We start from the raw sequence: 13772 nt of genomic DNA on the forward strand, positions 1-13772 counted from the left end.
TGTCATGTATTTTCTCTCTTTAAAGGAGCATTTAGACCTCTATGGGACACTGAAACAAAGCCTAATGTGCAGTATATTCATGTAGAATCTGATCAAAATAGAAATACTAAATGTGAAAGGTCGGTCGAAGATGTTTTGGTTTTATGTGTTTGAAATATCTGTCACTGAGATTTCTGCCTCCGTCCCAGTACAATGCAGGTGAATGAGATGTTATTTGCGGTGCTCACAGCACTGGAAAGTGACATGAATAAAACAACAACAGAAACTTCTCTGTCCAGGATCAATGCCCGTTATTGTCATAATCCACAGAACACTCATACGGACCACTTCTGTGACAGAAAGTAGATCCAGTAAAAATTTGAGAGATCGGCGAAATATAAAAAAAAAACCCTACAGTATCTGCATGGCTGGAAACCACAAAAATACGTGAGAAAATATTTATTTTTGGGAATTAGAAGCAGTATTAGTAACTGAAATGGACAGTGACACAACCTGCTTCCTGACCACCCGTGGCTCTCTCCCCCTTACAGCAGACACAGGGACATTTCCTTTATGTTACAGTGCAGAAGTGCTGCGCTATTAGATTAGCCTACACAGACTGAAGCCTCTCTGTCTCTGTGAATGGATGGATGGATGAACCAACAAGTCCATCACATTCCCTGTGGATGATGTCTTCCACACAGCTCTGGGCGCAGGAAAGAGTGTGTGTGCGTACGTGTCATGGGTGTATTTTGATGTAATGTGATCAGTAATGAATTTTGTGTTGCATTAAAGGGGAAGAAGGGGGCGGGGGAGGGGGGTCAAGATGTGATGCGATGGGGGACGGGTGGGAGAACAAGAGGCGACTGACTACTAGTGTCCGGGAGTCTCCCACATCTAATCTAATAGAAAACACACGGGGGGGGGGCGGGGCGGCAGTAAAAGAGAGAGAGAGAGAGAGAGAGAGAGAGAGAGAGAGAAAGAAAGAGAGAGGGAGGCTACAAATGAGGTTAAGTCCTAACAGAGAGAAAGAGAGAGGGGGACTGGACTGGATATGGCTGGGGATGTTTAAGGGGGGGGTGTGGGTGATAGTCGATGCTAAATCCATTAGGGCCCCCACTCCTCTACCCCCAACACCCTCCCCACCACACCCCACCCCTGTGGCTGCCTCTATGGAGCTACACTCCCCCAACACACACATTTAAATCAAAGAAACTCTTGTTCACTTAAGGAGGGAGAGGGGGAAGAGAAAGAGAGAGCACTGCCGCTTCCTAAACGAGTTAACCATTTGGACTGTCAGGGCCAACGGCATGTCTGCTACACACACACACACACACACACGCAGGCAGGAAGCCTCAAAGTAAAGCAAGGTATGTGCAGATATGCCAAGACCTAGCACACACACACACACACACACACACACACACACACACACGCACGCACGCACGCACGCACGCACGCACGCACACACACAAACACAGACAACCAGAACATTTTACTAGTGGTGGGCTATTCCATCACTGGACCTTGACCTGGCAGCACTGTATGCTGGATAATGCCACACTGAGGAAGTCAGGCTACCTAACAAGACACTTAGCTGCACTGGACACATATATAATGGGATTTATTAGAACAGTGACCCAGTTCACCAGTGATCAGGACACACGCTGTATTGTGCCACATACGGGTGCACAGAGAATCTTATGAAAATATTTCTTTTGCTTTGAAGTCGTGCAAATTTATGTCAAGCCACATTTTCGAGACACTTCGTGAAATATACAAGGTTTCCATGCTAACAGACATTTTAAAGGCTCTGAATAATTTATTCCGAGTCTGAATTCTGTTGCACAGACGTCCTTTGCAACAGAAATATGCCAAAAGAGTTGAGACGCTCTCAGAGGGGATTTCTCTTGACAAGAGATGAGAATGTTTTTTATGGATGTACGGGCCGTACCAAGAACAGTGTGTGAAGGCAGGTAAAACTCTTTTATTTTTGCATTTGTTCCTTGGCATTTTTTTTAGATCAGATTTACTTTGCAATATTACTGTTTCGGCATTCATGCAACGAGAATGAAATCTTCCCCTCTGCAATTTAGCTTCCTTTTCTCCATTTTAATAATCACACTGTAAAAAAATCAGCAGTTTGGATTTGATAAAAAAAGATTGTGCTAACCTGAGCAGGAACATGTTACTGTGGCAAAATCTCTATAGTTTGTCTGGATTGTGAGAAATCACTCAGTAACTGAGCTACAGTAACATTAGAGTTTGTTGAAATCTTTGAAATACAGTTGCTTTAAGGGTAAAAGTTTTAGATGAATGAACACATGTTCGTTACTTGTGGAGGAGTGTATCAGTGTGTTGTCCATTCTCTTACTGACCTGTAGCAGATCCTACTATATCCCTGGAAGGGGACTCGGACATTGCGTCTGCGAGTCTCTCTCGGAGACCTTCGTCTGTGGCGTCTGTCGATCCAACATTGTGCCGCGGCACGCCGAAGCTTTCCGGCCAACTACCACATACTTCCAGGAGGGTCACGCCACGCCCATCGAATGGACCTGCATACATACAAACAAACAAACACACACAGGGTTAAGACACTTTTGATTTGCAAATGGATTGAGGGTTGCAGCAATATTTGACCAACTGTCTAAAGCCCAATCCATTTCAGATTCAATGATTCCAACTCAGAGTGAGACAGTTTTAATGATGATGTCCTGATGATGATCGGAATTGAGCAATGCAATCAAAGAAACTTTGTTCTGTATGTAAGACAAACTGCAACTGTGCTGCTGCTGGTTACATGTTATTCACACTGGACATGTAGAGAGCCTGTCCAAACTGTGGTCAAACTCCCCTGCATCAACAGATACACACTGACTTTAGGACATCATACCACATATTTCAGTACACAACAAAGCTGTGCTTCAGGCTACATTAACACAGACAATAAAATAGACAATAAATCATAAAGTCTGTGTATGTACTTGTATGTATGCTAAGTTAAATATTTGATTAGAACCACTGAGTGCAGAAATGAAATGACATCTATGTCTTCTCGGTGACTGTTGGCTGAGTAAGCAGTAGCAGTGATATGTGCTAATGGTGCGTCACTGATGAAGAGCTCGTTGGTATGATTAAAGGAATCGGGTGATGTCAGAAGGAAATCTGAGTAAACCACATGATGAGTATGTATGGATTGGTGATTGCAATGAAAGTCATTCCAAAGCTCTGGAATTCAGATACTGTGCTTCAGTTTAGGAGCTAGTTCAGTGAGCTCGCTAATATATTACATATGGAGAAAGCCATTTGGAATATTCCAATAAACACATTTAAAAAAAAGAAAATTTGATAAGCTGCATGAAGAAAAAAAAAACTCAAACATTCCTCATGGGACAACAAAAAGGTAAATTTGCAGTACTATGCTAAGATTTAAGCCATAAATATGTCTTTGTATATTTGTCACATCTGTGATAGTAACCGTCACAGAGCAGCCGACATGATAGAATATCGCTCTGCTGCTGTTGCTTATTCAGTATTAAATACATCAGCCAAACATTTCTACCACATCACATCATAAATGAATTTACTACACACCAGTTCCACCTGGAGTCCAGCAGATCAGCTGGTTTAAAGTCACACGCACGCACGCACGCACGCACGCACGCACGCACACACAATAAACAACTTGTAGGCACAACACAATCTTCATGCCTGTCAAACCAAATCCACACAGACCTACCTGCACCTTAATCTTTTCTCCTTTCTGTCTGCCATAATTTCTGCAATCAAGGAGATCTTGCGCTTTGGAGCCAGAGAGTCTGCAACCTGTTTCTGTGTGTGTGTGTGTGTGTGTGTGTGTGTGTGTGTGTGTGTGACAAGTCAGCCAGGCAAGCAGGCATGCAGACACTAAAACAACTGGTTTATTCTATTAGTGTGTTCATTTCACTTGGTCACTGTGCCTGCCAGCACTAGGAGGTGATAAAGGCTGATTTAGTGGTGATGTTCGTAAAGCGCTCCTGTGACTCAGCGCGCTGAAAAACAACTCTAGGAAACACATGACGTCACAGCTTCAATTTCTGCTTATCATCATCAATTCGATTCTGCACATCAGCATCTCTTTCCGTGTTAACACTGGGCTATATGTGACAGACGATAGCGCATGCATGAAATGACTCAGTCAAACAAGAAAAGATCATTTCATGCAAAGAAATGTGGCGGGAAAACTGTCAAACATTTAGAGAAATATACAGACTGGTAGCTGTGATATGTTTAGCCTAGCTTAGCACAAAGACAAGAAGCACTTCTTGACAAACACTAACTCAGCTCAGTGAGTGCATGCAGGATCCTGTCTCCATCTCTTAGTGGCTTTGCCAAGTGTGAGTAGTTGGTTGGTCATCTATGAAACATTAGGTGAGCTAGGTTGCTATTTCTTCACCTGACAACATGCGCTGTAGGAGAAGCTGCACAGAGACGCTCGGCAAAATCAATCGATCAATCCAAATGAATGGAGTTGGACCATCTATTGATAATAACATTCTCAAATAGCTGATCATTTTCTTGAACAGGCAAATCAGCATTAACTCTGCTGGTGAACATTTAATTGCTTGTGATTAACAGACACTAATGGAATTAAACTGCTGATGAATATCTGTTGTGACATCACCCACTGGAAATACACCATTTCATGTCACGCGGAGCATCTGCAGTTCAAATTTTATCTATATCAGGAATTGATGAAGAATTCTTGTTTTATTTCTAAAGAGCATTTGTAAACCCCTCCAAAGAACGAATTTTTGTCATTTTCAATGTTTTAAAGGGTAACTTTAGTATGTTTCTGTGTCTGTGTATGCTGCAATTTTGCAATGTGTAACCCTTATTTAAGGCAATTTAGGTATAGTCATTGCATGGTACATCCGCTAGCTTCTTTTTGCCATGGACAGGCTCAGATTGTTTTTATAAGTCTGTGTCAGCATTATGAAAAGGATTCTTATAGAGGAGACATCATTTTTGTTAAACAACCATTAATGGAAACAGTCACACAAGGTTTACCAGTACTTCAATGGGTTAGTTTGTTTGTGTTAGGGTTAGTGTAATTTTAATCCATTAGTTTGATCTATAAAGTCACACAGTAACACAAACTAACTGATCAATGCAGCAGACCAACAACTCAGTTGCGACTATTTGTCACAAAATTCGATTAATCAAAGTATTGTACAGTAACTTAAAAGAAACTTGAAAGGTCTACGAGGTGGAATGGGAATGACACGACACCTATGACTGACCACTTACCAAACATTATATTTATTATCTTATTCAACAACTGCCAAGTGCATGGCCTTCAAACCTAAATGACAAAATGCTGAGAGCATTGAAAAGGACGCATGATATATTCCTGTGTCTTTTCGTCCCTTTTTTCTCTATCTCAGACAAGTGGAGACACACAGGAATGTTGCTCTAGTGGTCTTGTGGGTATCAACAAAACCCGAGTGAGAAGGCAGACAGGATGACATCAAAGGAAAAAGTAAAGACAAGGACAGAAGAGATCCCCTTTTCCTGGAAAAAAAACAGGATCCACAAGCACAATCTGTTTCTGTGTGTGTATCTGGAAGTACAGGAAACATGGATGGACAAAGATTGAGGGTGACCTGAGCAGAATGTGCTTCAATCCTATCTTCCTCCTACTCTACACACACTCTGAAACCTGTGTGGATAGCCTTGAAAAGGTTGATTTGATGACATTTTAAAATATGTAGGCATGTAAAACCTCTGCCAAATGGTCAGCTGGAGGTTTTAGCCGGTTGTATTTTTATAAGCATCGAGCCACACTTCACTCAGTAACACTAAGCTGTCTGGTCCAGATGTGCCTTTACAGCTACACAATTCAATTCAGTCTTCCCAAAGGCATGCATACACACACACATATATACACATCCCAGCCATCCAGCATTAAATCAACCACCGTGCAGGAATAACATAATAACATCATATCACCTCTAAGGCAAGACACACACACATCTAACAGGCTCTCATGGCCAGCTTTGATGGAGGGCCGGCAGGCACTAAAGGGGAATCCTTTGAAAAATCAATCCAACACACACACACACACACACACACACACACACACACACACACACACACACACAGACACAGAGTTTGCTTCTGAAGTGCAGCAAAGTTATCAGGAAGCTAAGCCTCTGTGTTTGAGAGAGAGTGTGTGTGTGTGTTTGTATGCTTTTGGAGGTCGGTCAGTGTTATCACAGTAGGGAGCATGGAGGCCCGTGCAGCCTCTCACCCCAGCATTAGCACCTGTCACTGGCCCGCAGCGGAGCTGAGATTGGCCAGGCCTCAGGGTGCGCACGCACGCACGCACGCACACACACACACACACACACACACACACACACACACACACACACACACACACACACACACAGTAGTCTGCCCCCTGATAGCCAGTGAGCCAGGCAGATCAAAGGTTTTGACAGCGGTGGCTTTTCTGGATGATAAGAGCTTGGCAGAAGGTTAGGAAGAGCTTTAGGTTTATCAGGCCAGGATTTAACCAATATGGGTATTTGAAGGCCGATACTGATAGCTTTAGACTGAAACTACCAGATTCCCGGAGAGGTGTTGACTCAACGGTATGGTCACTTTGGGGGATGCAGTTTGTGATGCTGTTAATTTTGTATGATGTGTCGTACTGAGGGGGGTTTCTGTTATTTTGTCCACCCCATTTATATCACTGTGGGCAAATAATTCTTTGCACAGATAAGTACTGTGGTTCATCTCTTACAGTGATATCAAATAGGACGGAATATCTTCACAGCCAGTATGCTAAGAACCAATCAAAATGACTTTTACACTTTACAGTCTATTTGTGCGTAACTACAACGATTGTGTGTTTGCTCCTAAGTGCTGCTAAAGTGGCCCACACTTCTTACTGTGAGGACCGATGCTGTTAGCTCTGCTAACACGCTGCTTTCACTACGCAGCCTGAGTAGACTTTATGAAATAATGACAGCAGTTACAATAATAACACAAATACAAATATGAGAATACTAAATTCAGTTTAATCTTGTCAAGCATGTCACATATCTGTCCGCTGTGTCTGTGTGAAGGAGCATGTATCTCTCTCTTCAGCGTCCAAATGTGTTTACTGACTTTTTTTCTTTTTAATTTCTCCCTGTAAGTCTTTGTAAACGTGAGGATGTTATGTTGACAGGAGGAGGATGAGGATTCAGCCCTCCCTCCATGCTAAAACCAGCAGGATTAAAAGCCACTCTCCACCCAGCTGTTAGCCCCCACATACTGGCCCTACTTATCCCTCCAGCCAGTGCTACTTTCCTTAAACATTTAATCACACTGCGGTGGGATGTGTTTGTGCGCATATGTGTGTGTGTGTGTGTACCTTTACAATAGGGTATTAGGATGGCACAGTTGAACATGAACACACATCACAATCTCCTCTCAAACACACATACTAGTATCAATACTTTATGATAATACTGTGGCCGTTCAGTCTGCTGATGTTCACTGAGTGTCTTTAGTAGAAAACAGCAGCTACAGAAAAATGTATATATACAGTACATAACATAACATAACATAACATAACATAACATAACATAACATAACATAACATAACATAACATAACATAACAGTGTCACCGCTTTACGACAGCAAGACTGTTTTTATTATGAGCTATAACTTCATTTCAAACTGTCACATTGTTGCCAGATCAATTTTCTAACCGTTTCTGGTCTCCAAATCATTTATTACATTATGTAGGCGTCACATTTTGACAAGAACATTGTGTGGAATAAAAAAAGATGACATCTCTGGTTCTGCTGCATCTACAATGAAAAAATGCCAACATTGTTATAGGAGTTCTCTTTTGGGGAATCCGATTTGGATCATGCTTCAGGGCAAACCTCAGAAAAAAACAAGAGAGATGTAGGATAAGAGCACAGAATCGTTCTTGAATAAGGCCCATTGAGCCTCAAAGCTGTTCATGAGGCCCCGGCAGGACACACACACACACACACACACACACACAGTGTAGGCATAATGCCTCATGCCACTGTTTCTGGGTTACCTGTGCAGTTAAGACACTAATGCTTGGTTAATGCTAATTCAATTAGGCTTTAGTGCGAGGGAGCTGATCGAACTAATTCCTTTATTATGGGTGCTGTATAATATGTAATGACGTGTGTGTGTGTGTGTGTGTGGAGGGTGAGTGTACCCAAGTGGTGTTACTGTGAAGTCAGGCACTGGGAAAACGGGAACAGTCTGTTACTAACAAACAGATCGTAAATCAGGTGGTCGTTCAGGTGGGAACTACACCGACTTCATTATTTTGAGTTCATTAGGCACCGCCTCGAAAAGTTGGGATCCAGTACAACAGATTTGTAACAATCCTGTCTTTGTGAACTTTGTAATGTTCAGACTTAGTCAGAGAGATGTCAGTACTTTATGATCATTAGAGAGAGACTAATTAATGGTTGCCTTGTGCTGGACTGTACATAATTGAGTCAAATATACTGAACCCTTCTGTTATTTGCAATGACAATGATGGTAAAAGTGATGACCATTATGACAAGTTAGTGACAAACAGATGCTACCGAGCAAATCATTCTTTGCTTATGAAGGCAGATCATGGCATTAAAAGTTTAAGAACCACTGAGTTAAAGGCACCCTGTACAGTTTTTGACCACCAGTAGTGCTATAGAGCACAGACTATGGACAAACATACGTTCACAGAGCGACGGGGCGGGACACTGTGTGTGGATTTCATGTATTCAGTTGTAGTAGTGCAATATGGCTGCAAAGTTTGGTCTAAAACATTAACAGTATACTGTTTGGCCATGCATTTCTATTTTTCTGTCCTTATCAACATGGAGCACATGTAACAGTAGCCTATTATTGATATTCATAAACGAGGATGATTTATCACTTATTCACTGTTTGGTTGATACAATGGTAAACATTTAGTGGCTAGAAGAACGTAGGGAAACAAATGAAGCTAGCAGTGAACATGTGTTAATGTGCTGATCAATATATGATCAATAAAAATGTTTCCTGTTATGTTCATAGAGATAATAATTTGAAGTGTATTTGCTCCTGTAAATTAGCTGTAGATGAACATTTTTTCAGAGACAGGGTTACATGTGAACACATTAATTCCATAAAGAAAATATTATTTTCCATACATTGTAGATGTGTGCACTTCATCAGTCTGCATGTATATTCCAGCATGGTGCTAATGCAGAGTGCATCCATACATTCATTCATACTCTAGCACAATGAGATATTATTCTGTTATAGACAACTTCAGAAAAACACACTTTTAATAGACTTTCCCTCGCACACACTTCCATGACTGTGCTGTGAACCCATCCTGACATGGCTACAGGCTGTGTGTCTATATGTGTGTGTCAGAGAGAGCGATGGAGAGAGAGTGAGTGTCTCTGATATCCTCAGGGAAACACTGAGAGTGCTAGCTAGCTGGCGGAGTAGGTCTGTGGTGCAGTGTTAGTGTTAATGGAGATGTAAGCTCACAGGATTAGCACCCATAGGTAGGTATGTGTGTGTGTGTGTATTCTTGACAGGCAGGGCCTTTCTTTCATTACATTAAGGCCAATGCTTCTAAATCATTTACTCCCCTTGCAGTCTCGGTGGTGTTGGCTAAGTGTTAGTAATCCCCATCAATAGCGGGTTCTGCCTCGAGGCACTTTACTCACTTCCACGCACACACTCACTCATGTGCATGTACACACACTCGCACACCGACAACATATGGCATTTAGATATGAAGACGCATTAACCTGTACGCAGTTAATTGCAGATGATTCCACAGACTAACCCTGTGCACACACACACACACACACACACACACACACACACACACACACACACACACACACACACACACACACACACACTTTTTTGTCCTTTTTTGAGCTTTATTGTATAGAGAGAGCTGAAGAGTGACCTGGAATGTGGAGAGAGATATGAGGAATGACAGGCGGGAAAGAGCCACAGGTCGGATTCAGACCCTGGGCTGCCGTGGCAAGGACTACCAACTGAGCTAAACAATGCCCCCAGACATTTAGGATGTTACTGTTTCTATGGTGGAACATTGTTGATGCTGTCACTTGTCAGAGACTGAGATAAAAATGTGCCCCAATACTAAAAATAAATAACATAAACCAATAAAATGATCATTTAAAAAAATTTGATTAGAAAAGAAATAAAGGGGCACTTCACTAATTTCACACAGTTTATCTGTCACGTTGTCCAATGAAAACAGTGTCTGTGAAAATAACTCTGTTGATGTCATAGTGATGTCATCATCATATTTCTGCAAATTACAAAGCGGTGGTGTAGAGTTTGAAAGACATGGTCATTCATCAGGCAGGCTCTGTTGTATTATGCCAAAAGTAGGATCCAAAAGTCAGGATATCTCGTGGAACTCTGTCTCTTGTGAATACTTCAAGGCTTTTATATGATCATTAGAAAGATTCCATTAACAATTCCAAACATAAGTGTACAGTCCCCTCGTCCCAAACAACTGAAATCTTGATTGTATCACATAGAGTGAGGATTTTAGATAACAGTCTGCCTCTATCAGAGTTATAAAAAAAAGTTTTTCCAGTTTAGTGTGCTGACCTCAAACCCATCCAACATCTTTTTGGACAAACTAGAACTCCTTGCACAGACAGACTGCAAGCCAGACATTATTGCACAACATCAGTGTTGGACCTCACTAATGCTGCTGTGGCTGGTGGAAACAGCATATTAATACCAATGGCTTGGAATGATATGTTTAAGAATTCACATATTAAAGTTTTTATTATTCTGAAAATATAAACCTTGAAAACTAGAAAATCAACATCAGAATTGAATCTTTGTGTATTTACAATGGAAAAGATGGAAAAAGAGAATAAGAGAGGGCTGTTGTACATATACATCCTGCATGCGTGTCCTTCACTACAGTATATTGTCATAGAGTGATACTTGTGCCATATGCTTGCGTGCCACAGACCTGAGTGCTGATGGCACAGCACATACATGCTCATGTTTGCACACAGATCAGGTAAACACACAAGAACTGTGTGTGTGTGTGTGTGTGTGTACATGTGTTTTCTTGGGGGCTGATTATGCTGGTTTGTTAGATCAAGTGGTGTGCAAACACACAGTGATGTGGGTACCTGAGAGGAGACAAACCCTGAGGGGGCTTGCACGAACATACACAACAACACATGGAACCACATACAAGCACAGATTTTTAAGCCCAGGGCTGCAGTTCAAACATTTCACCTAACACTGAACTACGCCGTGTCAAAGTAGACGAGGATAGTCCTCAGTTTAATATATATCTGAAAACGTTTTGATGTACAGTTTTGTTTGAGAACATTAAAAGAGACACACTTAAGAAGTTTGAATTGCATAACCTCCAAAGACTGTATGTATACAACAGTTTGTTACATATCATGAGGCAGAGGCTGACGCGTGACAGATATTAGCCTCAACATTTGATTTCATTACTTGGCACTAACCTTAGCATACAATGGATGTGCTATATAGTAAATAGTAGACTATGTACATTTGCTGGGTTTTCACAATCCATGCAGTGAGGGTGATACATTTGCGGCTTTTCTGCTTCAGAACTGGATGGTGGCTTGGTTGCCATTTGAAACTAAAAATATAACTGCCATAGTTAGTCACTTTATATTTTTTTGTAATTGAGATACTCTGCAGTTATTTGTCATCTTAAAAATAAACATAAAAGAAATTATTACATTGAATTATTACAGTAACTTCACCAGGATGAAGGAAACTGGGTTGGCCAGGACAAGACCTAGCACAAACCGGAGACAAAACTTTCAATTTTTTTTTTTCAACACGTGAAAGAGGGATATTAGAGATTAAAAGACGCTGAGTACATTTGAAATACAGGACATGAGATGCTTTTATATCTCTAAAGTTTGGTTTACGTAAGAAAGAACGTCACTTATTCAGGCTGACTGCACAGTTACACAGTAGCAGAGACGGGAAGTAATTCAATATGCTGACAGAAAACAGCTGACAGTAATTAGAGGAGCGTACTGTATCGACATGCTTCTTTTGACAATAGCACATATAGAATAAAACATATGTTGGTTCCTCTTAACCGTTTGAGACTAAATCAGCAGGAAGCCAGTCATGCTGGCGTGTTTTGTCCCTCGCTCTTGATGTCTTTTGATGGTTCTGCTGCACTAATGAATGACGCAGGAAAAGAGGGTGTGGAGGTGAAAAGAGAAGGGAAATTAAAGTTGCCTTGGAAAAGACCTCTCCCTAGTCCTGTTGTTGGTTTCCAGAGGTCATTAATAATGAGCTGAAGGGGACACTGATTACAAGAAGGCCATATATTTAACACTAAGCAGACCCCTGGAAGGGTGTGTTTGCTGACAAATGAGCAGGTGTGCTCTGACAGCCTGTATGTATGAACTATATTTGTACAACTGTGGCACATGTATGATCCGCATGAATGTGGCTTGTTTTTGTGCCCATGAATAGTTGAATTCATTTCAGGTCGAAATATGGGCTTTTAGCACCACGTCTGTCAAATACAGAATTCAACTTCAGCCACAGACTGTGACATTCAGAACGCTTTTGGTCCTCAGCCCAGTTTGAGCATCACATGTATGTCACAATATTTCAAGGGTTGCCAGGTCCCGCTGTACAGAAAAATAAAAAGGGGCTGTAGTGACACCTGATTGACATAATAACGGGTGCCGTTTGTTTTTTGAAGTTACAAAATGGACCAGGAGATGCGTGACATAATTGTCCAATCCTGAGTAATAGGCTGGACAGTGGGCATAAAGAGAAAAAAAAAATCAAACGTGTGTCCTGAAGATGACAAATAAAGAACAACTGCACTGATCATGGTTATTCCACTGCAATGAACTGGTTTTGGTCTGAACCCTTACTGTTGTACTGTATCTATGCTATGAGGTAGCAAATACTTTTTAATCTCATCACTCTGTGGGAGTTGCCCAAGGACATTTAGACTCCTAAGTAGATGCATGGTTAGACTACTGGCTACTGATTATCACTGGAGTGACCACGTTTAAAGTGAAACACACTTACACCTTTAAAAGTAAGCTTTTAAAATGTTTTGTAGTGTTGCTCAAATTACACATTTGGAGATGCTTTGAAAGATTTCTTGTTTTCTTTTACTCTTGCCTGGAAATCTTAAAACATGATTGAACTTTCCTATAAAAAAATGCTGCACTCAAGTCAGAAAGCTCATCGTTGACCTTGGAAAGGTTGTGTAATAACCACACTGAGTTTGTATTGCACTGACAGAGTTGTGTATATTTCGTGTTACTTCTGGAGGCCCTTGTGGACAAAAGCGGGAATGTTTCCACCACTTTAGTTTTGTCTGTTTCAAAGGGGGAGTCCGACTAAATAGCTGAGATGACACGATATGATATGATATCATACTAGGCACCATATCAAAATAATGACTATAATCCATTTGTTAAACTGTTTTTTGAAATGTTTAACACATTCTGAAAACTTTAACTTAGATAAACAGCCAAAGTTAGCGTCATCATTTTCCTACACACAGCGTCATCACAGAACGGGTACAAAGCATCTTTCATCTGGTCAGAGACGTGGCGCCCACACAACTAAAACTCCCTTCTGGGCGCTAGACATTGTTTTCCATCAAACCAAAACAAAGATTGGGGAGTGTACACTTCACGGTGCTAGCATGGCCAGCTAATTGATTTCAGGCCAGATCATGTTGCTG

General features: G+C 41.3%; 1 protein-coding gene across 5 annotated transcripts in view; it reads right to left on the reverse strand.

The window, feature by feature from the left end:
• Positions 1-13772, reverse strand: part of bcas3 (BCAS3 microtubule associated cell migration factor) — a 327897-nt gene that overhangs the window by 29722 nt on the left and 284403 nt on the right. For all 5 annotated transcript variants that reach the window (XM_027280625.1, XM_027280624.1, XM_027280626.1 and 2 more), the window contains one exon: positions 2358-2534. In XM_027280625.1, the coding sequence (XP_027136426.1) occupies positions 2358-2534 (177 nt within the window). The remainder of the gene's footprint in view (positions 1-2357; positions 2535-13772) is intronic.

The sequence above is a fragment of the Larimichthys crocea genome, chromosome VII (assembly GCF_000972845.2).
Source record: "Larimichthys crocea isolate SSNF chromosome VII, L_crocea_2.0, whole genome shotgun sequence".
Taxonomy (NCBI): Eukaryota; Metazoa; Chordata; class Actinopteri; family Sciaenidae; genus Larimichthys; species Larimichthys crocea.